The 26,349-nt window shown below is 39.6% G+C and overlaps 1 protein-coding gene across 2 annotated transcripts in view; it reads right to left on the bottom strand.

Moving 5' to 3' along the window:
* Positions 1-267: 267 nt before the first annotated feature.
* LOC111584963 (uncharacterized) overlaps positions 268-26,349 on the bottom strand; it is an 89,349-nt gene continuing 63,267 nt past the window's right edge. The window contains exons 3-5 of one of the 2 annotated variants that reach the window (XM_023294327.3): positions 18,701-18,837; positions 15,250-15,350; positions 268-12,703 (exon numbers count right to left, since the gene is read on the bottom strand). In XM_023294327.3, coding sequence (XP_023150095.2) covers positions 9,894-12,703; positions 15,250-15,350; positions 18,701-18,837 — 3,048 coding nt within the window. In that variant the 3' untranslated portion in view covers positions 268-9,893. The remainder of the gene's footprint in view (positions 12,704-15,249; positions 15,351-18,700; positions 18,838-26,349) is intronic. The other variant, XM_055018482.1, reaches the window with a different exon arrangement.

Here is a 26,349-nt window from a genome sequence, read left to right as displayed (position 1 = left end):
ACACACACACACACTCTCATGCACATCCCGAGGCAAGCGTCTGATCATCCGAGGCGTCGTCTTCCAGACTTTAAATCGCCTATTTTCAGTCTATAAAGTGTTTAAAATATTCTCCGAAAGCTCATTTTGCCTTTTTCGCTTTATTATTTCACACGCAGGGGAAATTACGGCGGCAAAAGGTATCGATTCGCAGATGTGTTTGCTGATAATGGAGTTTTTTTGTGTGTGAAAGCAAGTCAGAAGAAAAAGACACAAGGACAACACAGCTCTGATATCAAGTCTACCCATTTATTTCCATTTTCAGAGTAATTTATTTTTCTCAATGGATTTACTAGATCTATCATATTAGCAGGGATAATATCTGTGGATATGAGTTTGGCTGAAATTAGATTACACAAAAAAAGTCAGCTAAATATTAGTTTATCGGATCTCAAGACATTTCTCTGACAAAAACAGGGTGAAACTGTTCTCTGAAGGAACTCAAATGTGACCTTTTAAGCCCCACTGATTGATGACCAGAACAAATGTACGACAGATTAACAAGGAGACGGATATTTAGTGGCTGTGGGGTTTGTTTACCAGCTAAAATAGCATCAGAGTACATGATACAAAAACCGTGCCTCATTCAACTGAGGGGTTCTCTACAAAAATACATCTAAGAACTGCTTTTTTCTCCTCTAATGCAATCAGTTCATCACATTAATAAATAAAACCTACATCCATGGAGAACATGTGGTTTGTAACCCCTGGTGGTGCACGGCTACAGGGAGAGAACACGTTTGCTGTACGAGCGCCGTCACACCAGCTAGATATAACCCTGGTGTTTTACGCTCAGAGCTGCAAGAAGAAGAAGAAGTGGGTTTTTGTGACAGCAAGCTGCAGGTACAAGAGAAGTGAGAACACCTATACAGTGTCACATGATTCAAAATGGCATAAATTGACAATAATTTCAATATTTTTAGGCTGAACAGTGGAGTGTTACCTCTGAACAAGTATCAAAAACTGACGCTTCAGAAGGAATATATTGAAACGTTGGACCACAGAGTAGAAACTCAAAGCAACAAAAGTAAATCAAGTGAAAAAGTGAGTCAAAACTGAGTCCAGCTGTGATTTCCAGTCAGTCTAACTGCATGAACATGGTTCTAAAATGAGCTGTGAACAGCAGAACATCCAGTTTTGGACCTATGGCCTGTGTCTATGTCTGCATCATGGCTCCGCATGGAAAATAATTGAAGACGGGAAGTGAAAGATCTGAGTGTCAGACTCCACAAAGATTAAAAAAACTAACAAACAAACAAAAAAAACATCCAACCAAACTGACCAGGACTACCACAGTGGATGCATAGTCCTGACAGTGAAGCACGGAGGTGGAAGTATGATGATATGAGGCTGCAAGAGTGCAAAAGGTGATCCAGGAAGGTCAGAGAGCAACTAAAAATCAGTGAACAGTAGTAATCAGGAGGTCTAGAAGAAGTCATAGTACCACTAATCAGGAGGTCTAGAAGGACTCATAGTACCACTAATCAGGAGGTCTAGAAGGAGTCACAGTACCACTAATCAGGAGGTCTAGAAGGAGTCATAGTACCACTAATCGGGAGGTCTAGAAGGAGTCATAGTACCACTAATTGGGAGGTCTAGAAGGAGTCATAGTACCACTAATCGGGAGGTCTAGAAGGAGTCATAGTTCCACTAATCAGGAGGTCTAGAAGGAGCCATAGTTCCACTAATCAGGAGGTCTAGAAGGAGTCATAGTACCACTAATCAGGAGGTCTAGAAGGAGTCATAGTACCACTAATCAGGAGGTCTTGTAGGAGTCATAGTTCCACTAATCAGGAGGTCTAGAAGGAGTCATAGTACCACTAATCAGGAGGTCTAGAAGGAGTCATAGTTCCACTAATCAGGAGGTCTAGAAGGAGTCATAGTTCCACTAATCAGGAGGTCTAGAAGGAGTCATAGTACCACTAATCAGGAGGTCTAGAAGGAGTCATAGTACCACTAATCAGGAGGTCTTGTAGGAGTCATAGTTCCACTAATCAGGAGGTCTGGAAGGAGTCATAGTTCCACTAATCAAGAGGTCTAGAAGGAGTCATAGTACCACTAATCAGGAGGTCTAGAAGGAGTCATAGTACCACTAATCAGGAGGTCTAGAAGGAGTCATAGTTCCACTAATCAGAAGGTCTAGAAGGAGTCATAGTTCCACTAATCAGGAGGTCTAGAAGGAGTCATAGTACCACTAATCAGGAGGTCTAGAAGGAGTCATAGTTCCACTAATCAGAGCTCCTAAAATGACTCCACAGACAGTGAACTACTTTCTCCATCCAGCTGTAAAAACAGACAGCAGCTGCTTCAGACTTGGTTCAGGTGTTCTCCATGGAAACCAGAGTTAGTGTGAAGCTCAGACAGTTTGAAGGAACCTTCAGAACATCAACCTCTATGGACGGGGGACAAGAACTAAACCTCGTTGCTGCTCAGAACTAAACTTCCAGATGAAAGTTTGCTGAAGAACATGAGAAGAAGTCTGATGGATGTTGAAGAACATTCTTTGGTTAGATGAAGATAAATGAGTTGGACTCAGATGGATCCAGATGCTCGGTGTGAACCTGACCAGGACCACCACAGTGGATGTATAGTCCTGAGAGTGAAGCACGGAGGTGGTGGTATGATGATCTGGAGCTGTATGAGGAAGGTGTTGATGACATTTCTGGATGCGTCATGAATGTCTGAGGATAAACCAGAATACAGAGAATCATCCAAAGAACTACATGACGCAAGAATGTCTAAAGAAGTGAAAAGTACGACGTGGAAAATCTGTGTCTGGACTTGAACCTAATGGAACATCTTTGGGTGTGTTTTAAAGAGGAAGGTCGAGCAACAAAACCCTTTCAGCAAAGAGAAGCTGAAAAAATAGAATGACGTGACATCTGAGCAGCAATTTGGTTTCCTCAATGCTGAGCAAGATTAATTGTCTCAATGAATAAAGGTGGAACCTCAGAATTCACTTCTGTTGCACTGAGCTCCTACTGCAGGGTCTGTTGTTTTAAATATAGTAAATCTAAGCTGTTGGTTTTTCATTTTACATCACAGCAAGCAGATTAGAAGTACTGCCATCACTGAGATGTTTACTGCACAGGGGTGTACTCACTTCTGTATACTGAGCGTCACCATTGGCTCCAAAGTGTCACCATTGGCTCCATAGTGTCACCATTGCCTTTATAGTCACACCATTGGCTCCACAGTGTCACCATTGGCTTTATAGTGTCACCATTGGCTTTATAGTGTCACCACTGGTTCCACCACAGCGTCACCATGGTGACATGTCCAACACACCGTAGAACACCTGCGGAGGAAGCATCAGTTTGTTCCTGATGACTTCCATGAAGATGGCAGAGTGGGTGAGGCTGCAGAATAATCAGTGTGTGTCCAGGATCGATAGATTTTACAGCCTAAAGATTTTACTCAGAATAACAACACTGATCCGCCCACACACACACAAAAAAACACAATAAGCCAAAAAAAATGCTTCTTGTAATTGAATTTTAATGCACATAGTTATTTGTTTCTGTTTGTTTGCGGTCTGAAACCAGAGTAATCTATAGTCGCTGAGACGGATCAGCGCTGCCAGGGATGGCCCAAAGCAATCGCAGCCAGATGTTCGACTTCAGAGGGAACGTCAGAGAAAACAATGTGTGGGAGTGACTCTGCTCTTCGCTCATCGTTTCTGCTGCCGATCACACCTCTGAAGTCTGTGCATCGCCCTCTCTGGGTTTACAAAGATGCGTTCGCATTCTCTTAATTGTGATGGATTTTCACTCCCGCGCTTCGTGACACAAAGTAGAAATAATTAAAACCGAAGTGAGCGAGAGGCCGGATCCTCCTCCGTAACCCTTTAAAGGAAAAAGCACCCTGAGGGGCTGCTCAGGTGGAATACAGAAACTTCCTGCATTTCAGTGAAACAAAGCACTCGAGTTATTTTGTCAGCGGGTGGAAAATCACCTGTCAGGCTGCAAACCGGCTGATGAGCATCATTCCAGAATTAGGGGACATTTTATGTCCCACCATCAAATTTCCAATAATCCATGTACAAAATACTAAAACATGCAGTTGTTGTGTAAATGTTCTTGTCCTGAGACCAAATCTAAAAAACAAAATTAGGAGAAAAGAATGTTTGAAAATATTTTTAAAATACCAAATAAGTCTGGAGTCCCCTTAAAATGCCATTTTTCTCTTGTCCCACGTCCCTGATGACCAAACTGAATCTCAAATAAAACACTTAAAATTACATTTAAATGTCCTTTTTGGTATTATTTTTTTCATTGTTGTCTCTGTAATTGTGGGAACATTTTTTGTTAATCAACGTAATATTTTAAGTAATTATACATGAAACGTGTGTCCCACAACATGTTAGCACAACCTGTTAATGACGTTTTTGTCTTGTTTTTGTTGTTTTCTGTCTCGTTTTTGTTTTCTGTCTTGTTTTTGTTATTGCTGTTAGCAACCCTGTTGCTGTGATTAGAGTTAGCAAACAACACAGAAAACATGGAATAAAAATGCTACCATTGATGTGGAAGCTGAGCCAATCAAGCCTTTGATAGTTTATTACCTATTATTGATCGATATGGAGCAGAAAACTGTAAAAGAGAAGGTTTATTTTTCAAACATTTTGAAGCCCAAATATCCTCCAGCTCTGAAACGACCCAGGAAGTGGTTGTTTGACAGTCAAATCCTCACATCTGGTCTCCTGTTGGAGTCACATGTTTCGTTTGAGTCGCTAAACGTTAAGTTTTCCACCGCTTTGAGGTACTTTTAGAGCAGCAGCAGCCGAGTGAGACGGCAGAAAATCAACAGTCTAAAACGTCAAATGTAAAGGTCAGCCGCTGGAGTCGGTTCATCACAACCAAAGAGCAAAGGCTTATTTCTGAACTTAACATTTTGCTCTGACGTTCAGCCGTCACACGCTGAAGACACCAAATTAAAAACGGAACCCGGCGTCAGGCGTGTGCAGAGTTCTGTAGGACGAGGCTGGATCTGAAGTAACTACGAGCTGCTTCACTTCTTACTGAGCAGTTTATATTCACGACAGCAGATAAATGCACTTTAAAACACCTCCTCCTGACCAATCAATTCTCCAGTTTTAAATCCCACAGTGCTCCGTGCAAAGACATTACTGTGGTAGAATGTTTCAAGATGCAATTTCAAAGCTAATTAATTGTTCTATCGGCCTTAAATATCAATAAAATCCTAAAACAGACACTAAAGTCGTGATTTTATAAGACTTGCAGTGAAGTTACCGATACGTTGGAGTGAACAGTCAAACAAATTTACTCTACTTATTTCCTCTACTGTTGTCACTCATCTGCACTGTTTTTAATATTCTGTCCCATATCTACCACTTTATCTCACGGCCATGTTTACATTTCTAACCCTATGGAGATATTCCATTAAAAATCAGCTGTTTCCAGCTAGAATAGTCATTTACCACATTAACAATGTCTACACTGGATTTATCATTCATTTAATGTTATCTTCATTGAAAAAAAACTGCATTTCTTTCAAAAATAAGGACATTTTTAAGTGACCCCAAACGTTTCAATAGTTGTGTATTTGTTACTTAGTTCCAGTTTTGCTTCCGTTGTTCTTAGTTGACCTGATTTTTGCTTTCTAGTTCTTCATTTACTTAATTTTTGGCCTTTTTAAATCCTATTTTTTATTTTTGTAAATTTATGTTATATTTTTTCATCTCAGAATCTTCTAAGTGTCTATTTAATGTCTATTGTTGCATGAAGAGAGAGTAAGGTCATTTCCACCCTTGGTGTGTCATGTCCATATTGAAGAAATGACAATAAAATTGACTTTGACTTTTTAAAAAAAAAAATCTGTTCTTTGCTTGCTTCAAATAATCTGATTGAAAAGACCTTTATTTTAATTATTTCATTATTTATTGACAGCATTAAGGGACTGCAGCTAGCAATTAATTCCATTAATCTAATGATTATTTTCTTGAATAACTAATTAGTGGTTTGGTTTACAAAATGGTGAAACATGACAATGGTTGGGAAATGTCTTGTTTTGTCCAAATATTTTTCACTTTTCTGTCACTGAGAAGATGAGAAACCAGAAAATATTCATATTGAAGAAGCTGCGATGAGGGAATATTGGCCATTTTAAAAATTACTTAACCAACCCAATTAATAGATTATCAAATAACTGATGAATGTTCAACTTCTAATAAAACGTGTTTTTAAAAAGCTGCTCTGGACAGTGAAAGCCAAACCCCTGATCATTGGAGCAGCAGGTTTTGTTAGCATTCAGCTAACTGCAGCCGCCTGATGCTGCATTCACATCATGAAGGTGAAGCTCATGTTTCTGATGCTGTTCAGGGGTATTTGTGTGAATTTAAAAAAAAAAAAAAAAAAACAAGGATGTTTTTTCTATGTTAAAAGGGAACACCTCACACTAGAATTGGACCAGCCAATCAGGTTGCTTCACCCTTGTATCGTCCTGCGGGTCAAAGTTTGAAAATGTGGAAAACATTTCACAGTGAAACTTCTCATGTCCACATTTTCAACGTTTTTGGGAAATCTTTGAACATTTTTTGGTGGAAGTAAAGAATGTTAAAAATGTTTCTTAACAACATTCACAAAAAAAAACAAAATTTTGCGAATTTCACTGGATTTTGGTTGATTTTTATGTGAATGTTCTTAAAGAAAATATTAGAAGTATTACTGATATATATGGAATCACTTTAGATATTTTTAGGATTTTTTGGAAGAATTTTACTCATTTTTGAAAAATATTTACAAGAACTTTCTTGCCAAATTTGGGGACTTTTTTTTTTTTTTTTTTTTAAATAAAACTTTTAAGGGAAACTTTTAAGGAATTGTTGGAATTTACTTCCTGAAGGTTTTGCGAATTTTCAGAAATTTGGGGATTTTTTTTTGCTGAATTTTTTTTATTTTTTCAGACAAGGAAACAATATTTTGTGGTGCCTGTAAATGAGGAAAACAGGAGGGTTAATGTTAAGATCACCAAAAAACAGCTGCAACTAGCGATTAATTCCATTTTCTGTTGATTATTTTCTCGATTAATTGATTGTTCGGTCTATAAAATGGGGCAAAATGTTGATCAGTGCATTTCTGGAAGCTCAAGTTGACAAAAGTCTTATTTTGTCCAAATATTTTCAGTTTTCTGTCACTGAGAAGGAAAAAAAATGAAAATATTTACATTTAAGAAGCTGTAGCTAGACAATTCAGGCGTTTTTTAGATGACTTAACCCAGTAAAGTGTCCAATAGTTGACAATGAATGTTTCTGAAAAGTCAAATCCATATTCTTCTATTTAATGTTAAATTTCTAATGCTGCTCTGGACAGTGAAAGCTAAACCTCTGATCATTTGAGCAGCAGGTTTTGTTAGCATTCAGCTAACTGCAGCCGCCTGATGCTGCATTCACATCATGCGGGAACAGAAAATTTCCCATTATTCCGACTGGCTAGTGTTCACACATCCATTATCTCTGCCCACTTATACTCGCACACCCTGAACGTGTCGTCTTCTTTTACTATTCTCTCCTCGTCGTGCTGCAGCGTCGCATTTAACACGACTCACAATGGGCATTTCTTTGAAACTCTGGCAGCAGAATGCGTCTTCTTTTATTACTATTCGTGTACTTTCTTTCTTTCTGTCGAACTGGTGCTGACTTACGATGGAAATCGACTGCAGATGGTGCAGTTTTGGGGATGCGGTGCTGTTAATTTAGCCTCCAGCTTCCAGTCTTATGATGAGCAACCAGCTGCATGTACTCAGATTTTATTGAAACGTTCAACAAACTGACTCAGAAGCAGCTCCCCGAGACCTGGAGACAAACTTTGATGTGCAAAATCGGTGGAGTTTTCCTTTAATTTCTGCTTTTAGGTCCATTCCAGATTTGGAAGACATTTTACCCATCAAATTTCAAATAATCCAAAATACTAAAACATGCAGTTGTTGTGTAAATGTTCTTGTCCTGAGACCAAATCGAAAAAGAAAAATTATTGAAAATATTTTTAAAATACCAAATAAGTCTGGAGTTCCTCTAAAATGACATTTTTCTCTTGTCCCACCCCCTGATGACCAAACTGAATCCTGTTTCTTGAATCCTGAATCTTGTCTCTGTCATTTTGTGTCTTGTTTTTGTCATTTTGTGTCTTGTTTTTTCATTTTGTCTCATTTTTGTCATTATGTGTCTTTTTTTGTTGTTTTGTGTCTTGTTTTTTTCAATTTGTGTCTTGTTTCTGTCATTTTGCATCTTGTTTTTGTCATTTTGTGTCATGTTTTTGTTGTTTTGTCTTGTTTTTGTTGTTTTATGTCTCATTTTGGTCATTTTGTGTCTCATTTTTATTTTGTCTTGTTTTTTGTCATTTTGTGTCCTGTTTTTGTCATTTTCTGTCTCTTTTCTGTCATTTTCCGTCTCGTTTTTGACATTTTGTGTCTCGTTTCTGTCGTTTTCCATCTTGTTTTTGTCATTTTGTCTCGTCTCTGTCGTTTTGTGCCTTTTTTCATTTTCTGTCTTGTTGTTTTTCTCATTTTTTTGTCTTATTTCTATCATTTTGTCACGTTTTTGTTGTTTTGTGTCTCGTTTTTACCATTTTGCATCTTGTTTTTGTCATTTTATATCTTATTTTTGTCATTTTGTGTCACGTTTTTGTCATTTGATGTCTTGTTTTTGTCATTTCCATCATCAAACAGTTTTCCTAAAGAATGTGTAGATCAAAGCTATGTCCTCTCTTCTATTTTTCATATCTTCATCACATTATCAGCCTTGATTGAATGTCTCACTCTACCTCATATTATCAGGATCAGACTAATTCTTTGGACTGTTTTCCATCAGTCAGTTTGTCCTCTTGGTCAGCAGTAACAGCAGCTAAATATCTAGCTTCTACTGCTGAGAAAAAGATCACATTAGCATGGATTAGTAACCCTGTTACTGTGATTAGAGTAGGGTTAGCAAACAACACAGAAAACATGGAATAAAAATGCTACCATTGATGTGCAAGCTGAGCCAATCAAGCCTTTGATAAGTTTATTACCTATTATAAATCAATATACAGTAGAAAACTGGTTTATTTTTCAAACGTTTTGAAGCCCAAATGTCCTCCAGTTCTGGAATGACCCTTTTATTCGACAAAATAGCCGATATTTTGCAGCTGAAACTTAATCAGGTCATGTTTTATTGTTTTATATTTGCTAAATTATGAGGCATTTGGATGAAACCATGCAGCAAAGTAGCAGAAATATTGTGTTTCGACCTTTCAGAATCCACCCTCATCGGGTAAATAGCTTTTTGCATCTCGCAACCTGCAGCAGCGACTTCACACCTGCCTTCGATTCATGGAAATGCAGGAAAATCACCGACTCAAGTGGAAGCTCCCATGAGGGGAAAAAAATTTGAATTTCAACAAGAAAAAAAGCCCTCCCAAAAAACTCTGCATTTATTACGGCAGATTGAAGATATCTGAGGGTGAATTTGTCCTTTAAAGTCACACGCGGACGAAAAAAAAACCTAAAATACTCCAACATGCCTCGCAAGCAAATGATTGGTTTAAAATGCTAAACAGGAGCGGCGGCTGATTTGAGGCCAGCTGTGTTTCCTCAGCAGCATCCCGCTGGCTGCACACCTGAGGCTCATTTCCAACTGGATTGCGGCTGATGAAGATAATTAGGCATCATTTTTATTTTTTTTCGGAGTGTTTGGACGGGGCAATGAGGTTGCCAGAGGTTTGGCTTGAAGAAAAGATTCGTTTTGTTTCTCTACTTAAGTGTTCCTGAAATTGTTCTCGGCCTCGCGGGCGATGATGCATAAAAGCTGCTTTTGTTTTCTGCAGAAAAATAGGAAAATGCAGCTTTTCTTTGTTTTAATTTCAGAACAAAACCTGTAAGGGGAGGACTGCCGGGTGAGGAGGAGGGTAAAGGGAGGGATGGTGGCTCTGGACCGGGTGGAACGCTGGGTAAGGACCGGGGACGTCCAGGAGAGGGATGGGGGAGGAGGCGTAGAAGGATGGAGGAGGTGGAGGAGGTGGTGGATTCAGAGCGAGGGGGGAGAGGTGAGGGGAGAAGGAGGGCAGGAGGTGAGGGTATGAAGGGATGTGGAGGTGAGATGGAGGCGGGAGGAGCGACAGGTGATGCTGGATGATGGTGTGATGGAAGGAGAAGGAGGAGGACGAGGAGGAGGGGGAGGAGAGCGACGGCGGCAGGAGGAGGGGAGCGTGGAGGGGGAGGCAGGGTGGAGGGAGGCGGCGGGGGAAGCGAGGCTTCTTCTCCGGGTAGAGGTGCTCGGGGTCGGCCTCCTTCCTCCTCGGCGCCTCCTCCTGCCTCACCCTCCTCCCCTCCTCGCCTCCGCTTTTGCCTCCACAGTGATTACAATCAGAACAAACGGCGGGGAGAGGTTTGCAGAGTTCGTGTCGGGTTTGTTGCTGCGGTTTGGTTTCGTTCGTGTGCTCGTTGCTGCAGCGACAGTCTGAGTCTGTCGGTGCGTCTTCAGTGCTACAGGGAGGAGAGAGTTCGGACGTCTCGCCACTGCAGGTCGGTTTGTTGTCGGCCAGGTTGTGATTGTCTCCAGAGTCGTCGTCCTGACTCCTCTCCTCTTTTTCCGTTTCCTCGCCGTCCTCGGAGTTCGTCCTGCAAACCGAGTCGTCCGACAGCGTCCCGTTGAGCTCCCGACACCGACAGGCCTCGCCGCCTCTCCTCGTTGGCCTCCTCCCTCGTTTCCGTTTCTTCCTCGGCATCGCCTCCTCCGAGCTCCTCTTCCTCTTGCAGGAATCTCTGTCGAGGTTCGTGTCGGTTTCGGCGTTTTGTGCAGAGCAGTGTGGGTCCGACGCCGGGGCGCCGCCTCCTGCAGGTGTTGTTTGTCTTTGAGCACATGCAGGGACGAGTCTAATCGCTGGATCGCACACTGCTTCAGCGCCAGCTTTGGGAATGAGTCGAATCTCCGGCTCGCTAATCGTCGGGTCACACACGTCTTCTTCGGCCTCCTCGGCGGCTTTTATCTTCCTTGGGTTCCTCTGCTCCTCTTCCTCTGTCCCCCCTTCATTCTGAGCTGGGTCGGGTGTAATTGCAGGACAGCGTGGCGTCGCTATAACAGACCCGGGGATGGGGCTAATCACTGGGCCACATGCTGCACCCCTGCAGAGGAGCTTTCCGAGCCCCTGGCCCCACCCGGAGGCTGATTGCTGGGATTGATGCTGGCTGGCCTCCCTTTTCACCTGCAGACACAGCTGGTTACAGCGATTACACCGATTCACGGGAAGATTACTTAATAGCTCTCCCCTCTTCTCGTCATTTCTACCTGCCCTCTCCTGCTCCGTCTGATCTCCCCTTATCCTCCTCTCTTCTCCTCTCATCCTCTTTTCTCTGCCTCCCACCAGCCGATGTGCCGCCAGATTGCTTAATAGCCCTTTTTCCCTCCTCTCCTCTTTGCCCTCTCGCTTCCACCTCTCCTCCACTTTCCCTTCAAACATCTGACTCGCACAAAGGCTGCTTATTATCCTCCTTCCCCTCTCCAGGTCCTTTCTATCTTCTCGCCTTTTCCTTCTCCCCCTCTTCCTCATCCCCCTCCTCACGCCTCCCCTCCTCTTCCTCCTCCTCCTCCTCCTCTTCACAGCTGGTTTCTGAAGGCCCGGCGTCGGCGCTCGGTGGCATTCAGCGGAAGCGAATTTTAAAGCGCTTTCATCCGGAGATGCGTCGCCGGCGCTACAACGGGCTACGAGTTCCACAGGATTTCCCGGCTGTCCTCCTTCATCCTCCCCTTTCCTTTCATCTCTCCTCACCTCCCTGCCTCCCTGCGAATCTTCCTGCCTCCGTTGGCAGCCGGGTTGTTTGATCACAGATGGCTTTATTCTCTCCAGCCCTCCTTTATTTCCCTCCCTGGCCTTGTTGTGTGCTCTGAAGTCGTACAGTAGAGGGTTGACGCTGTAGGAGACGGAGGGCGACGTCTTGGTGTAGCTGACCATCTCCGTCGGCCACAGCAGAACCCGGCCACCGTCTCGGCTCAGGACTCGGCAGAACGGCTCTTTGGGTCGACTTGGAGGGGCGGGAGATGAAACTTCGGGCTCCGTTTGAGTCTTTTCTGGCTCAGAATCGGGCGTCTGATTGTCTTCTGGTGCTTCGGCACCGTCTTGGGCTGGACTCCTGTTGTCGTTATGTAAGGAGAGCTGGGCTTGGTTCCTGCTGACGGTGGCGTTATCATCTCCATTGCATAAAGCGACCTGGGCTCCGGTCCCAGAGAGTCCTGCAGCTGCCTTCTCGGCTTTACCGTCCTCGCACCGGTTTCCAGTATCCCAGCGGCTCGCAGTGTCCACATCGGCACAAACCGGAGATTTGAGCTGCTGCTGATCCGCCGGTTTGTCGGCCAGGTTCTTGGCCCGTTCCTGGATGAAGACGGCGGCCGACTGGTGCAGCAGGACGCAGCTCCGCTTGGGCAGCGAGAAGGAAACCGGTCTGACCCTGCAGGGGACGGACGGCGCCTCGGGATGGGCTTTACCAGGAGTTCTGGGGCCATTCAGACGAGCCCAGGGCAGCTTGTTGAAGAGTTCGGTGTTGGTCGGCGTCAGGTGGCGCTTGTTGAGGATGTCTGCGGCGGGCGTCGCAGAGGTACCGGTGTCCACCTGGTCGTAGGCCCACTGGAGGCTTGTCTCCAGGGGAAGGAAGGGCTGGATGAGCTGGGTCGGAGGTTCTGGATGGAGGAAGAAGGATTAGAGCTGGTTAGAATACAAGCAGAACTTAACAGGATTATCTGCCTGTAAAGAAGAAAGTAGGAAGAGAAACACGCTTTCATGTTCACTGTAAAGCTCCCGATGCATTTATTCAGCTTCATTACTGCTTTCAACACGTCTGAATGTGATTTATGGGTGTAGGACGGACTTAAGAAAAGACACAAGCACCCAGCTGAATGCCCCAAAAACAAGATTAAAGCTTTAATTCCAACATAGAATATCCAGTTTTTGTGTAACATGCTGTCGTCTATCTATAAATCAGTCTGGTGAAAGAAGAAGACGATTATTTCCTGACATTTCTTTAATTTTTCATGATTATTTTGCATCGTTTTGTCACAATTTTGAATCAGAATAAGTCATTTTCCGTCTACTTCCAATTGTTCTAAGCCTTTTTGGTGTCATTCTGTCTTTTTTTAGGTGTTTTTCGGTCATTTTCTCATTATGTGGTCATTTTGTGGATTTTTTTCTTATTTTTCTGGACGTTTCACATCAGTTAGAGTTATTTTGTTACAATTTTGAATCATATTTCAGTCATTTTACATCTACTTCCTGTTGTTTTAAGGCTCTTTGTTGTGATTGTGTGGATCACTTCTTACACGTTCCATCTCCATCCAGTTGTTTTAGGCATTGTTGTGGTCATTTTCTGTTTTTGTTGTCATTTTGTGGAATTTTTGCGTGTTTTTATTGTTGTTTCACATTCTTTGCATCATTTTGGAGTCATTTTGTGCCATTTTTTCATCATTTGTCTGTTTTTGAGACACTTTTGAGTCTCTTTTTAGTCATTTTACATCTGTTTGTGACATTTATGTTTGTTTTTATTGTTGTTTATCATCTTTTTGCATCTTTTTGTGAATGTTTTGCATGTATTTGGGACCATTTCAGGTCCATTTTTAATCATTTTATGTGTCTTTGCAGTTGTTTTCAGGGTAGCTTTCTCTTAATGAGTAGAAACTTTACTTGTTTTCACTATTTTTTTCTCTTGGACATGTTGTTTGTTTATAGTAGTTATAGTAGCTATTAGATGTTTTATTCCAACATGTAATATCCAGTTTTCTACAACATGCTTCTGTCTGGTGAAAGATTCAGACAATTATTTCCTGAGTGAAGGTTTAAAGATGAGCTCTGATCCATAATATGGCGTCTCCTCTGTTTGTTAAATGTCTGAGTTTTATCGCTCCTCCTCTTCTAAATGTGAAAATGCATTTAGGAGGTGAATTCTGATGCAGCCGTCCCGACTCTTTCCGCCTGTTTCAACTTTAAAATGAAAGAGAGAAAAGTTTGGAGATGCGTTCTGAGAGAAGACAATTGATTGTTTCTGTGAAGCGCTGCTGCTGAACTCTGTTGTGCTTGGTGTGTTATTTAAAACGCATCTATCTTGGTCTCTAAAATCCACTGGAGACGGACCGAGGGGAGCTCCTGATTCAGAACAAATCCAGACTGAATGACAAATTTAAGCGCAGACTATTTCCCCAGACTCTGGATATTCAGACAGGCTTTTATCTACACTTTTATAGATTTATATGAATGCACACAATGACGTCCAGTACAGCGACACGACAGGTTTAATGTAAGTTTTATGGAGGGTTGAGGTCTGTGGTGCAGCTGGCTATTTTTCAGACATTTTGAGTGAAGTTTGACACATTTAGAGTGTATTTTGATGTCATTTTGGACCATTTTTGAGTGATTTTGGACAGAACTTTGTCATTCTGATCAATATTTGAGTCATTTTTCAGACATTTTTATTGAAGTTTGACACATTTAGAGAATATTTTGACATTTTTCTAAGCCATTTTGGATCATTTTGGACAGAACTTTGTTGTTCTGATCAATATTTGAGTCATTCTGAAAACATTTTCAGTAAATTTTGTCACATTTTGAGTAATTTTAAAGAAGTGTTTGTCATTTTTCAGACATTTTGAGTGAGGTTTGACACATTTAGAGTGTATTTTGACGTTTTTCTAAGTCATTTTGGACAGAACTTTGTCGTTCTGATCAACATTTGAGTCATTCTGAGGATATTTTGAGTAAATTTTGTCACATTTTCAGTCATTATGAACAAGCATTTGTCATTTTTCAGACATTTTCGGTGAAGTTTGACACATTTAGAGTGTATTTTGACATCTTCCCCACTCATTTTGAGTAATGTTCGACAGAGCTTTATCATTCTGATCAATATTTGTGATAATTTCTTGTCTGATTGTGATCCAGGTGTTGGTCAGCATCAGGATTCATGCTGTAAAGTCTCTGATTTACTGCAGCAGCTCTGCTGATCGCTGCACTTTCTCTCATTTCTATTGTTTCTGCTTCTTCCTGCAGCTATTTTTCTCTTTCTGGATAATTGCTTGGCTCGTTCCTGTTGTTAGCAGGAAACATCTTCTTCCACCAAACCAAACCTTCGTGTTCCTCAGAGCTGCAGATTCACTTTAATCCTCCAATATGGAGACTAAAACCTTCATCACACAAACCAAACACAGCCTTGTTAAATATTAAAGACCAGAAAACTCACTCGTTCCCAGCGAGCCGACGTCCGTCCAGTCGGGTCTGGACTGATCGGCCGGGTCCACGGCCACCGTGGTGGACCTGAACATCGGACCAGAACCTGGAGCACTGAGGAGGAGGAGGAGGAGGAAGAGGAAGAGGAATAAAGGGAAATGATGGAGAAGACGTGGCAAAAAGAAGAACAGAAATGTTGCTTGTTTTTGTGGTTGCTTCATTTTTTGCATCATTTTCTGGTCATTCTGTGCCTTTTAGTGTAATTTTTAAGTAATTTTAAAGTTATTTTCCTTCTTTTTTAACTGTTTTAAGTCTTTTTGAGATGTTTTGTTGTCATTTTGCATATTTTTGTGATTATTTTGAGTTGTTTTTAAGTCAGTCTTCAGCCATTTTCCATCTTATTCCAGTTGTTTCAAGCCCTATTGTGGCCATTAAGGCCCTTTGTGGTCATTTTGGGCCATTTTGTGGCTGTTTTGAGATGTTTTGTTGTTGTTTTGCATCTTTTTGTGGTCATTTTGAGTCCTTTTGTGTCTTTTCCAGCTGTTTTAAGTCTTTTTGTGACTGTCTTGAGATGTTTTGTTGTTGTTTTACATCTTTTTGTGGTCATTTTGAGTCATTTTGTGTCTTTTTCCAGCTGTTTTAAGTCTTTTTGTGGCTGTTTTGAAATGTTTTGTTGTTGTTTTGTATGTTTTTGTTACAATTTTGAGTCCTTTTTAAGCTTTTTTACATCTTCTTGCAGCTGTTTCAAACCTTTTTTATTTTTTGTTTTGCTGTTTTGCATCTTTTTGTGATCATTTTGAGTCGTTTTTGCATCATTTAATATCCCCTTGCAGTTGTTTTAAGCTTTTTGTGGCCTTATTGAGATGGTTTGTTGTCATTTTGCATCTTATTGTGATAATTTTGAGTCGGTTTAAGTCATTTTGTGTCTTTTTCTGGTTGTTTTAAGCCTTTTTGTGGTCATTTTGTCTTTATGTGTTTGTTTGTGGTTGGAAATGTTGCTTGTTTCTATGGCTGTTTCACATTCCTACATCTTTTATCATGCTTGTTTTGCTATTTTTTTCTTTTTTGGCTTTGGTGCTTTTAATTCTTGTTCCAGTTGTTTTAAGTCTTTTTGTGGGGTTTTTTTGTTGCTGTTTTGCATCTTTTTGTGATCATTTTGAGTCGTTTTTAAGTCATTTTGCATCTTTTCCCAGTTGTTTTATTCCTTTTTGTGGTTGTTTTGAAATGTTTTGTTGTCATTTTGCATCTTTATGTGATCATTTTGAGTCATTTTTAAGTCATTTTGCGACTTTTTCCAGTGATTTTAAATCTTTGTGCTGCTGTTTTGAGATGTTTTGTTGTCGTTTTGCATCTTTTTGTGATAATTTTGAGTCCCTTTTAAGACATTTACTTCTGCTTGCAGTGCTTTTAGGTCTTTTTGAGTTTATTTCTCTTTTGTTGTCATTTTGTGGTTGTTTTGCGTTTTTCTTTTTCAGTCATTTTATATCTGCAGCTTTTTCAAGCCCATTTGTGTTAATTTCTTCAACATTGAACTGTGAACTTACAATAGAGAATAATATGTAACTGTTTTTTTTTACTGTATTTGATCAAGCAAAACTATAATTACTTAAAAGATATTTGCTATTACTCTCGCTGTATTTGTAGTTTTTGAACATTTGAGCATTCTCCCGTTTACTACCAGATTTTTTCTCTTTTCAAACAGAACACAACTCTATTGCTTCACTAAACCGACCCTCTAAACTGTTTAAAAATCTATTATTAGGTTATAAAATGATGGCTTCTTGTCATGTTTGACTGTAGTTTCACAGCAGACTTGTAGAAAAACATTTTTCGATGAAAAACACAGAAAAATATCTGTATTTATTTATTAAAGATCTGCTGAAAAACATTTTTTACAGTAAAAGTGAGGATTAAAAAAGCCAGATGTGGAGAAAAGTAGGATCAGGGCAGAAAAGGGAAGCAGGAGAATGAGAATGACGAGGAAACCAGGAGAGCAGCAGGAGGAGCTGAAATCCAGCAGAAAATCGATTAGTTCAGCCTCATCCTCGGCTGAATTGTGCTCCAGATATGAAACGGCAGCGACAGCCGATACTGAAGAACCGTCAGGAGGATCAGCGACTGGTCGGCAGGAACTCACCTCCTCACCCAGAGAACAATCAGGCGCCTTCTAGACGTTCATGTGTGGATTTTAAAGTCTGTTTCTGTCAGATTTCTTTTTGTTCGGAGTCTTCAGGTTCTAGTTTGCAGGTCCAAGCTCAAATTCTGATTCATTTGTCATCAGAGTGATTTACAGGATCCAGTTTCCAGAATCCTAGCAGTACCTGAACACATCATTCACTGCAGACGTATGCAGAGCTAGTGTCTTTTTGTGATCGTTTCACGTCTTTTTGTGTTAATTTTGAGTACATTCTCAGCCATTTCAGTTGTTTTAGGTGTTTATGTGGTCGTTTTGTTGAAGTTTTGCTGAGTTTTAACCATATTTCAGTCATTTTACATCCACTTCCTGTTGTTTTAAGGCTCTTTGTGGTCATTTTGTGGAAATGTTGCTTGTTTCCATTGTTGTTTCACATCTCTTTGAAATTTTTAATGGTTGTTTTGCATCATGTTGCTATAATATTGAGTCAGATTTTCATCATTTTCCTGTTGTTTTAAACCTCTTTTGTGGTAATTTTCTCTCGATTGTTTTTTGGACATTTTGCTTGTTTTATGGTTGCTTGGCATCACTTTGTGGTTGTTTTACACCATTTTGTGAAAAATTTGAATCACATTTTAGTCCTTTTGCATATGTTTCCAGTTGTTTTAATCAATTTATTGTGGTCATTTTCTCTTTTATGTGGAAATGTTGCGTGTTTTGTTGTTGTTTCACATCTCTTTAGGTCTTTTTGTGGTTGTTTTGTGCTGTTCTGTAGATGTTTTGCATGTTTTTGTGATAATTTTCAGTCATTTTACATCTCCTTGAAGTAGTTGTAAGTCTTTTTGTGGTCATATCCGCTTGTTTCTCTTGCTTTTCTGGGGAAATTTTGTTTTATGGTTACGTTGCATCACATTGCGATTGTTTTGGCAGTTATTTAAAAAAAAACAACACATAGAATACAGGGATTATTGATGAAATATAATGATTTTAAGCTTAGATTTGGTTCATTATTGCAACAGAATCAGACATGATCTGTTCATGAACCTTCAAAAGTTAAAAATCCCTGAATTTTTTCAGTTTTTATAATTTTTGGCTTCTAAAAAGTGTCTAATTTTTGGCGATTATTAAAAATAAACACAACATGGCACGCAGGTTTAAGGCTTTACAGGGTTTGTGAAGAAACAACTATAATCTTTTTCAGTTTTTTGAACAGTAAGATTTAAAACAGCTGAATTTTCAACAGATTTTTCACAAGTTGAGCCGTTTAGCTGATGCTACAGCGGGATGTAGGAGTTGTTAGAATAAAATCCTGTTTCCTGGATGTCCTCACCAGTCTCCAGTCCTCCTCTCCTCATGCTGATGGAGTTTCCTCAGTGCTCTCTCCTCTCGTTTCTCCTCCCGTCGCCTCCTCTGCCTCCTGCAGGCCAACGCTCGGTAGAACTCCCTCTGCTTCAGCTCCTTCAGCCGCTGCAAGACAAACACACTTATTAGAAGCAGTGGAGGATTTCCAGAGGCCGGAGGAAGCGGGGAGATGTTTTAAATAAGTTGCATGTGTGTGGATTTTATCTGTCTGCTCTGCAATTCTTTATCTGTGTTTGTGCTTCGGTGTCAGCGTCGGTTCAGTCCAGACCAGCTTAATTCACTTACTGAGCTCATGTCTGCAGACCGGAGATACTGATGCTGTGTGTGTCTGTGTGTCACAAATAATAATAATAACGATGACAATAGCAGACAGCCAGCCAGGCGACAAACAGATAAAGCAGAGCAGACAGAAGCGGCTGTTTGTTAAATCATCCAGGCTGGATGTGCAGCGTGACGGCCGGACGAAGTGACAGGAAACCTCTCAGTAACCTGCAGCAGGAAAACCTGCAGCAGAAACAACCTGAAGACTAAACCATACAGTGAAACAACACCTTAATGACACTCTGAGCTCCTTACCAGGCTGTAGATTAGTTCATGTATATGTGTGGTAATGAAAATGAACTTCATTTAAGACGTGAATTGATGTGAAACAACCATAAATAATACAACATTTGCACAAAAAAGAGAAAATTACCACAAAAAAGGCAGATGGAAAATATATGAAATGTGACCCAAAATTTTCACAAAAAAGTGCAAAACAACTGCAAAAAGATTTTAAAGGATGCACAGCAACTATAAAACAAGCAAAATTTCCCCCAAAAACATGAGAACCGACAAAATTTATCCAAAATGATGGAAAATTTATCTGAATTGACTTTAAAACTCTAAAATGTCTGAACCATGAGCAAAACTCACCAAATGTTCTGCTGTTAGAGTGAACACAACAGACTTCATGCCCTAAAACTCGCTCAAAATCACTTGAAATTTGTCCAGAATGACTCAAAATTTGTTTAAAATTAATTAAAATCAGTCTAAAATGAAAAAAAGAATCCAAAATTACTTGAAAATTTGTCCATGATGACTCAAAACCTTGACAAAATCATTTAAAAATATCTAAATTGACTGAAAACGAGTCCAAAATTATTCAAAATTTGTCCAAATTGTCCAAAATGAGTTGGAAATTACTCCAGAATGACTTGAAAACTGGCCACGAATATGAACACAAGAGTCTTCATGTCCTCAAATTTGTCCAAAATGACATGAAAATGGACTAAAAGTTACTTAAAGTCTGTTCAGAACGATTCAAGACTGGTCCAAAAAGAGGCGAGAATGTATCCAAAACTCAGAATTTAAACTTGAAAACTCTAAAATGTCTGAACCATGAACAAAACTCCCCAAATGTTCTGCTGTTGGCTGTTAGAGGGAACACAACAGTCTTCATGCACTGCAAGCATCTGAGAAACTGAACACCCAGTGGATCATTATTGATGCTAATGTCCCCACAATAGGAGAATCCTCAGTGTTAGCATGTTGTGCAGCTAATGTGGCTAACATGATCTGTGATGGTCAGAGCTCTGTATAAACTGGAACACTGAGGGACATTCAGACATGGTGGAAACTTTCATTTAAACCAGTAAACCAGGACTGGGTGGGTTACTGTGTTTTCATGTTAGCATCTGTTAGCTTCTCTCCTGCTCTCTGTGCTCATTAAACTGCATTTTAATGCAGCTGAACTACAGTAAAGCTGCTCTCATTTACACGTTTCTGTTTCTGTTGTCAGACGGCAGAACGAGGATGAAACAGAGACTGAAACTCATCCAGACGACACGTTAACCAGCAGTCGCTTCGTTTAAAAGCTGCTGCTAAATTAGCTAAAATACTGATTTTATAACGATGTCTGACAAACTCACCAAACACAGGAGTTAAAAACAACTGAGCTGAGAATTCACAGATATTTAATGTAAAATGATCCTCAGAGAGGAAGTTAGAAGATAGAAAGTTCTGCTTTAACGCAATTTTTCACATAAACAGAGAGAGTCTTCTTCCTGAAGGGAGTGGAGTCAGCAGCAGCTCAGCTACATTTAAAGCAACACAGAAACTGCTAATTTAAAACAAAACCTGAAGTTAAACAGTGAAATCAACAATCTTTTGCAGCAGTTTTGTTTTAGAGTTGAATTATTTGCTAATAAGTAGTAAAATCTGCAGATGTTTGTTGTTGCTCTACAAAATCACACATTTACCTTCTTTGCTAGCAGAGGTGTTCACTACTTGGATCGACCCAGAGAGAGTCTTCTTCCTGAAGTTAAAAACAACGACTGTGCTGAGAATTCAGAGATCTTTAATCTAAAATGAGAAAAGTTAGAAGATAGGAAGTCCTGTAGCGACTGTTTTGCTCCACGTTGTCAATGACAGAAGCAGAGGGAGTTTTCTTCCTGAAGTGGGCGGGGCTAGCAGCAGTGTAGCTACATTTGAAGCTACAGACACTGAAACAGCTAGTTTAAAACTAAACCTAGAGATATAGAGTCATGGAGGAATGAACCAACTATGTGCAATTTAGAGCTGAAAAACGGAAAACCACGTTCTGTAAACATGTGAGACTTTCAATAATTTGCTAAAAACAAAACAAACAGAAAAACAGCCTAATTATGAGATTTTTAAGCCACCAATTTGTCTGAATTGTGCTCAGTAACAATTTGAACAAATGAATAATTTGCTCATTTTATCCTCTGGAATCTGTGAACAACTGAAACAATCATTCAGTGTTTCAGACATGCATAGATCCTCTGCTGAAACATGAATAAAGTTGCTTTTTATCTATTTATAATGTCATGTTGCATTACACACGCACAAAACGCTGAACAAAGTAAATGAGTTCTTTGCTTCGAGCTCAGCGAGAGATTCAAGGCAGCAGGAAAATGAAAGCAGCCACTGACCATGAGGCAACAAAACAGCTTTTACCACATTGTTTGTTCCTTCAACACTTGGCTGGATTGTTGTGGACGACGGGATCAATAAGTACAACAGCTTTATGGCCATATTGGATTCTTTTAAAGAGATTTTTGCAGCGACGTGATTAAGTATCGTAACTAGTCAGACGTTTAATTTGCAGGATCTGACAATAATAAACACTCAAGTCAGATTTTTTTTATTATCTTTTAATCGATTTTGCAGATAATCCATCAGTGTTATGACAGAAAGCTACTTGTATATGTTGTTATGTAGGACTTTATTCACAACCTTTTATAGAAAAAAAATGATTAAATAATCAGTGTTTCAATGTGTCTTGTGATTTTTTGAAGTTATACAGTGGAGAACCTTCACGAACATATCAACTACCAACATTTCTCCAAGAGCATCGACATCTAGGTCCAGGAATTCAAGCAATTCTGGACAAATCTCATATAAGTTTGGACATATTTTAAGTAATTTTGGACATTCCCATCATGTTGGACTGATTTTGAGTCATTTTTGACCATTTTAAACTTTTTTCAGGCCAATTTTGAGTGATTTGAACAAATCTCTAGTCAGATTTGGACATTTGAGCCATTTTAGACAAAATTCCAGTCATTTAGGACACATTTTTTGTCATTTAGTATATTTTAAAAATTATTTTAAACAAGATTTTTGTTATTTTTGCATCAGGATTTTCAAGAAAGATGCACTTTATGTCAGTGTTATGACAGAAAACTACTTATACTTTTTCACAGGGGTGACATTGGTCACATATATAAATCTTTAATAAATTATCATGTTTTGTGAATTATCTCTGTTTAATATTCAATAAATATAAATATCAGTTTGATGATCTCAAACCTTTAAATGTCAGAAATGTGCAAAAATAGGAGATGTCTATAGGGGGGCAAATACTTTTTCTCATATAGGTTTTCAATAAATCATCATTTCAAAACTGCATTTTGAGTTTGTTGGTTATCTCTGTCTAATATCCAACAAATATCAGTGTTAGTTTGATGATCTGGAATATTTAAGTCTGAGAAATATGCAAAAATAGAAGATGTCTGTAGGGGGCAAATACTTTTTCACAGGGGGGACATAGGTTTTAAATGAATCTTCAATAAATCATCATATTTTGTGGGCTATCTCTGTCTAATATTCAGTAAATATAAATATCCATTTGATCATCTGGAGCATTTAAGTGTCAGAAATGTTCCAAAATAGAAGATGCCTGCAGGGGGGCAATTACTTTTTCTTAGCTCTGTGTTTCTGAGGTACACCTTGTAGATTCAATTAAACCCATAAAGCTGCCAGAGAGCAAACAGGCGTCACTTTAGGTTAAAATCAACATTACACATGGCGTTGATTAAATAATAACTCAGACGTTATCAATAATGCACCCCACGCGCTTAAAAAATGTAGGAAGTTGTCGCATTGCTCCAAACATTGCTCTTCCTCTCCACATTTTTCTCTTTAATGTGGAGAGAGTTGCATCGTGGGATGTAGAGGAGGAGGGCGGCTCGGAGAACTTGCAGCTGTTTACAAAATTATAGGTGCTGGGAGGAATGTATTTGCTGCAATTATCGTTTGTTCGCTCGCGAGCGGCCAAAGAGGCATGATATTTTTCACAGTTAGCTCGTGTGTCGGGGTTATTAGGTTTACTTGAGGATGCCGAGCATTTGGGGCATATTGTTGGAGACTGCAACACTTGCAGGAAATGGATTTTCCAGCAGTAATATTCTGCAGAGCCTCCACTAAGCCGGCCGTCTTTTGGTTCACGGTCGGTCACGGTCCCGTCTGCTTTGGGAAACGTTTGCTGAGAAGCGAATGTCATCTGCTCTTGATGTGCTGCAGCAGTTTATCCGACATTATTCAGCCTGAAGAAGCCGTGCGTCGGCTGGCTGGATATGTCGTTTATACAGCCAGATCTTCAATTTGTTCTGTTGGATGTAAAAAGGAAACAAAGCAGATGAGGTGAAACTCCCAGCCGAGTGTTTACATCCACATCAGATGAACTGTGTAGGATCAGAGTGTCTTTGTGTTCTACTGTACTTGCCTCTCTGGGGCCTTTTTTACCCCAAAGCCATTGTTCATTTCCAGTCCATTGTGCTGTAATACCAATAAACCGTACCGTGACTCAGCCTGAAACACAAAAAAACTCAACATTTATTGTGTTTGAGGGAAGTGTAGTTTGTCTGTTTTACTCAGTTTGCATCTTTGGTGACATTTTCATCTTCAAAAACACGACCTTGGATGAAACTGAGCAAATAAACAGACCCTGAAGGCACCAGATCCTTCTTTGTTAGCATTAAAGGTTCCATACTGAGACATTTTTTTATAGCAAATGAATAAAAATATCCGTATATTCCAGAAGTTGTCTTTTAATTTTACAGCTCAAAACACCACAGATATGGTTCATTCCTCCATGACTGTATAACTCCTAGTTCTGTTCTAAATTTGCTGCTTCAGCATGAAAGCCAATTATCTGCTGCTGGCCCCGCCCGCTTCAGGAAGAAAACGCTCTCTGCTTCTGTGATTCTCTGTGACACTTTGGAGCAAAACAGTCACTACAGGACTTTCTATGATTTCAAATTTTCTGTCTGAGTCTTGTTTAAATGGAAATATCTCTGAATTGTCGGCACAGTTTTTTACTTCAGGAAGAAGACTCTCTCTGGGTCGATCCAAGTCGTGAACACTTCTGCTAACAAAGAAGGTTAATGTGTGACTTTGTAGAGCAACAATGTCTGCAGAGGAAGACTTAAAGGTTCTTTATTGTGCTACTTTGTAGCAAATTATTCAAATCTAAAACAAAAATGCTGCAAAAGACTCTTGATTTCACTGTTTTTCTCCTGGTTTAGTTCTAAATTAGCTGTTTCAGTGTCTGTAGCTTTAAATGTAGCTGAGCTGCTGTTGGCCCCACCCCCTTCAGCAAGAAAAATGTTTATGTTAAAACAGTGTTAAACCAAGACGTATCTTCTTACTTTCTCTCTGAGGATCATTTTACATTAAACATCTCTGAATTTTCAGCTCAGTTGTTTTTAACTCCTGGTTCAATTCTAAATTAGCTGTTTCAGTGTCTGTAGCTTTAAATGTAGCTGAGCTGCTGCTGGCTCCGCCCCCTTCAGGAAGAAAACTCTCCCTGTTTATGTGAAAAACAGTGTGAAACCAGGACTTTCTATCTTCTAACTTTCTCACTGAGGATCATTTTACATTAAATATCTGTGAATTTTCAGCTCAGTTGTTGTTTTTAACTCCTGTGTTTGGTGAGTTTGTCAGATGTTATAAAATCGGTATTTTAGCTAATGCAGCAGCAGCTTTTAAACGAAGCGACTGCTGGTTAACGTGTCGTCTAGATGAGTTTCAGTCTCTGTTTCATCCTCGTTCTGCCGTCTGACAACAGAAACAGAAACGTGTAAATGAGAGCAGCTTTATTGTAGTTCAGCTACATTAAAATGCAGTTTAATGAGCACAGAGAGCAGGAGAGAAGCTAAGAGATGCTAACATGAAAACACAGTAACCCACCCAGTCCTGGTTTACTGATTTAAATGAAAGTTTCCACCATCTCTGAATGTCCCTCAGTGTTCCAGTTTATACAGAGCTCTGACCATCACAGATGTTGTTAGCCACATTAGCTGCACAACATGCTAACACTGAGGATTCTCCTATTGTTGTGGGGACATTAGCATCAATAATAATCCACTGAGTGTTCAGTTCCTCAGATGTTGGCAGTGCATGAAGACTCTTGTGTTCACTCTAACAGCCAACAGCAGAACAGTTGGTGAGTTTTGAATAATTTTACACTAATTTTAAGTCATTTACGCTAATTTAAAACAATTTGGACCAGTTTTTGTCATTTTGGACTAATTTTGAGTCATTTTACACAAGTTTAAAATATTTTTGGACAAGTTTTGAGTTTTGAGACTCTAATGTTCACATTTGCGGTCAGTTTTCAAGTCATTTTGGACAAATTTCCAATTCATTTTTGATCATTTGGATAGGTTTTTCCATTCTTGACAAATTTTGAGTAATTTTGGACTCATTTTGAGTCATTTTAGACATGTCTAAATCATTTTGGTGAGATTTTGAGTCATCATGGACAAATTCTCAACTTATTTTGGTCACTTTTTTGTCACTCTAGACCAATTTTTATTAAATCTGAACTAGTTTTGAGTAACTCTGGACAATTTGCAAGTGATTTTGAACAAGTTTGAGAGCATGAAGACTCATGTTCACTCTTGCAGTCAGTTTTCAAGTCATTCTGGACAATTTTGAAGTCATTTTGGAGACATTTGAGTGCATGAAGACTCTTGTGTTCACTCTCGCAGCCAACAGCAGAACATTTGGTGAGTTTTGTTTGTGGTTCAGATATTTTAGATCATTTTGGACCAATTTTTTGTAATTTTGAACACATTTTCAATAGTTTTGTGTGAGTTTTAAATCATTTTGGACAAAGACTGAATGTGCAAAGACTCTTATGTTCATTCTTGCATCCAACAGTCGAACATAAGAATTTGGCTTGTGGCTCAGACATTTTAAGGGTTTTCAAGTCAATTTGAATAAATTTTAAGTCATTTTGAACAGATTTTGAATAATTTTGTTAATTTTGAGTCATTTTGGACAAATTCTATGTTTTGTTGAACATATTTATATTATTTTGGTCGTGTT

This window comes from Amphiprion ocellaris, chromosome 16 (genome assembly GCF_022539595.1).
Source record: "Amphiprion ocellaris isolate individual 3 ecotype Okinawa chromosome 16, ASM2253959v1, whole genome shotgun sequence".
Classification (NCBI taxonomy): domain Eukaryota; kingdom Metazoa; phylum Chordata; class Actinopteri; family Pomacentridae; genus Amphiprion; species Amphiprion ocellaris.
This window is presented reverse-complemented; position numbering and strand designations above follow the sequence as displayed.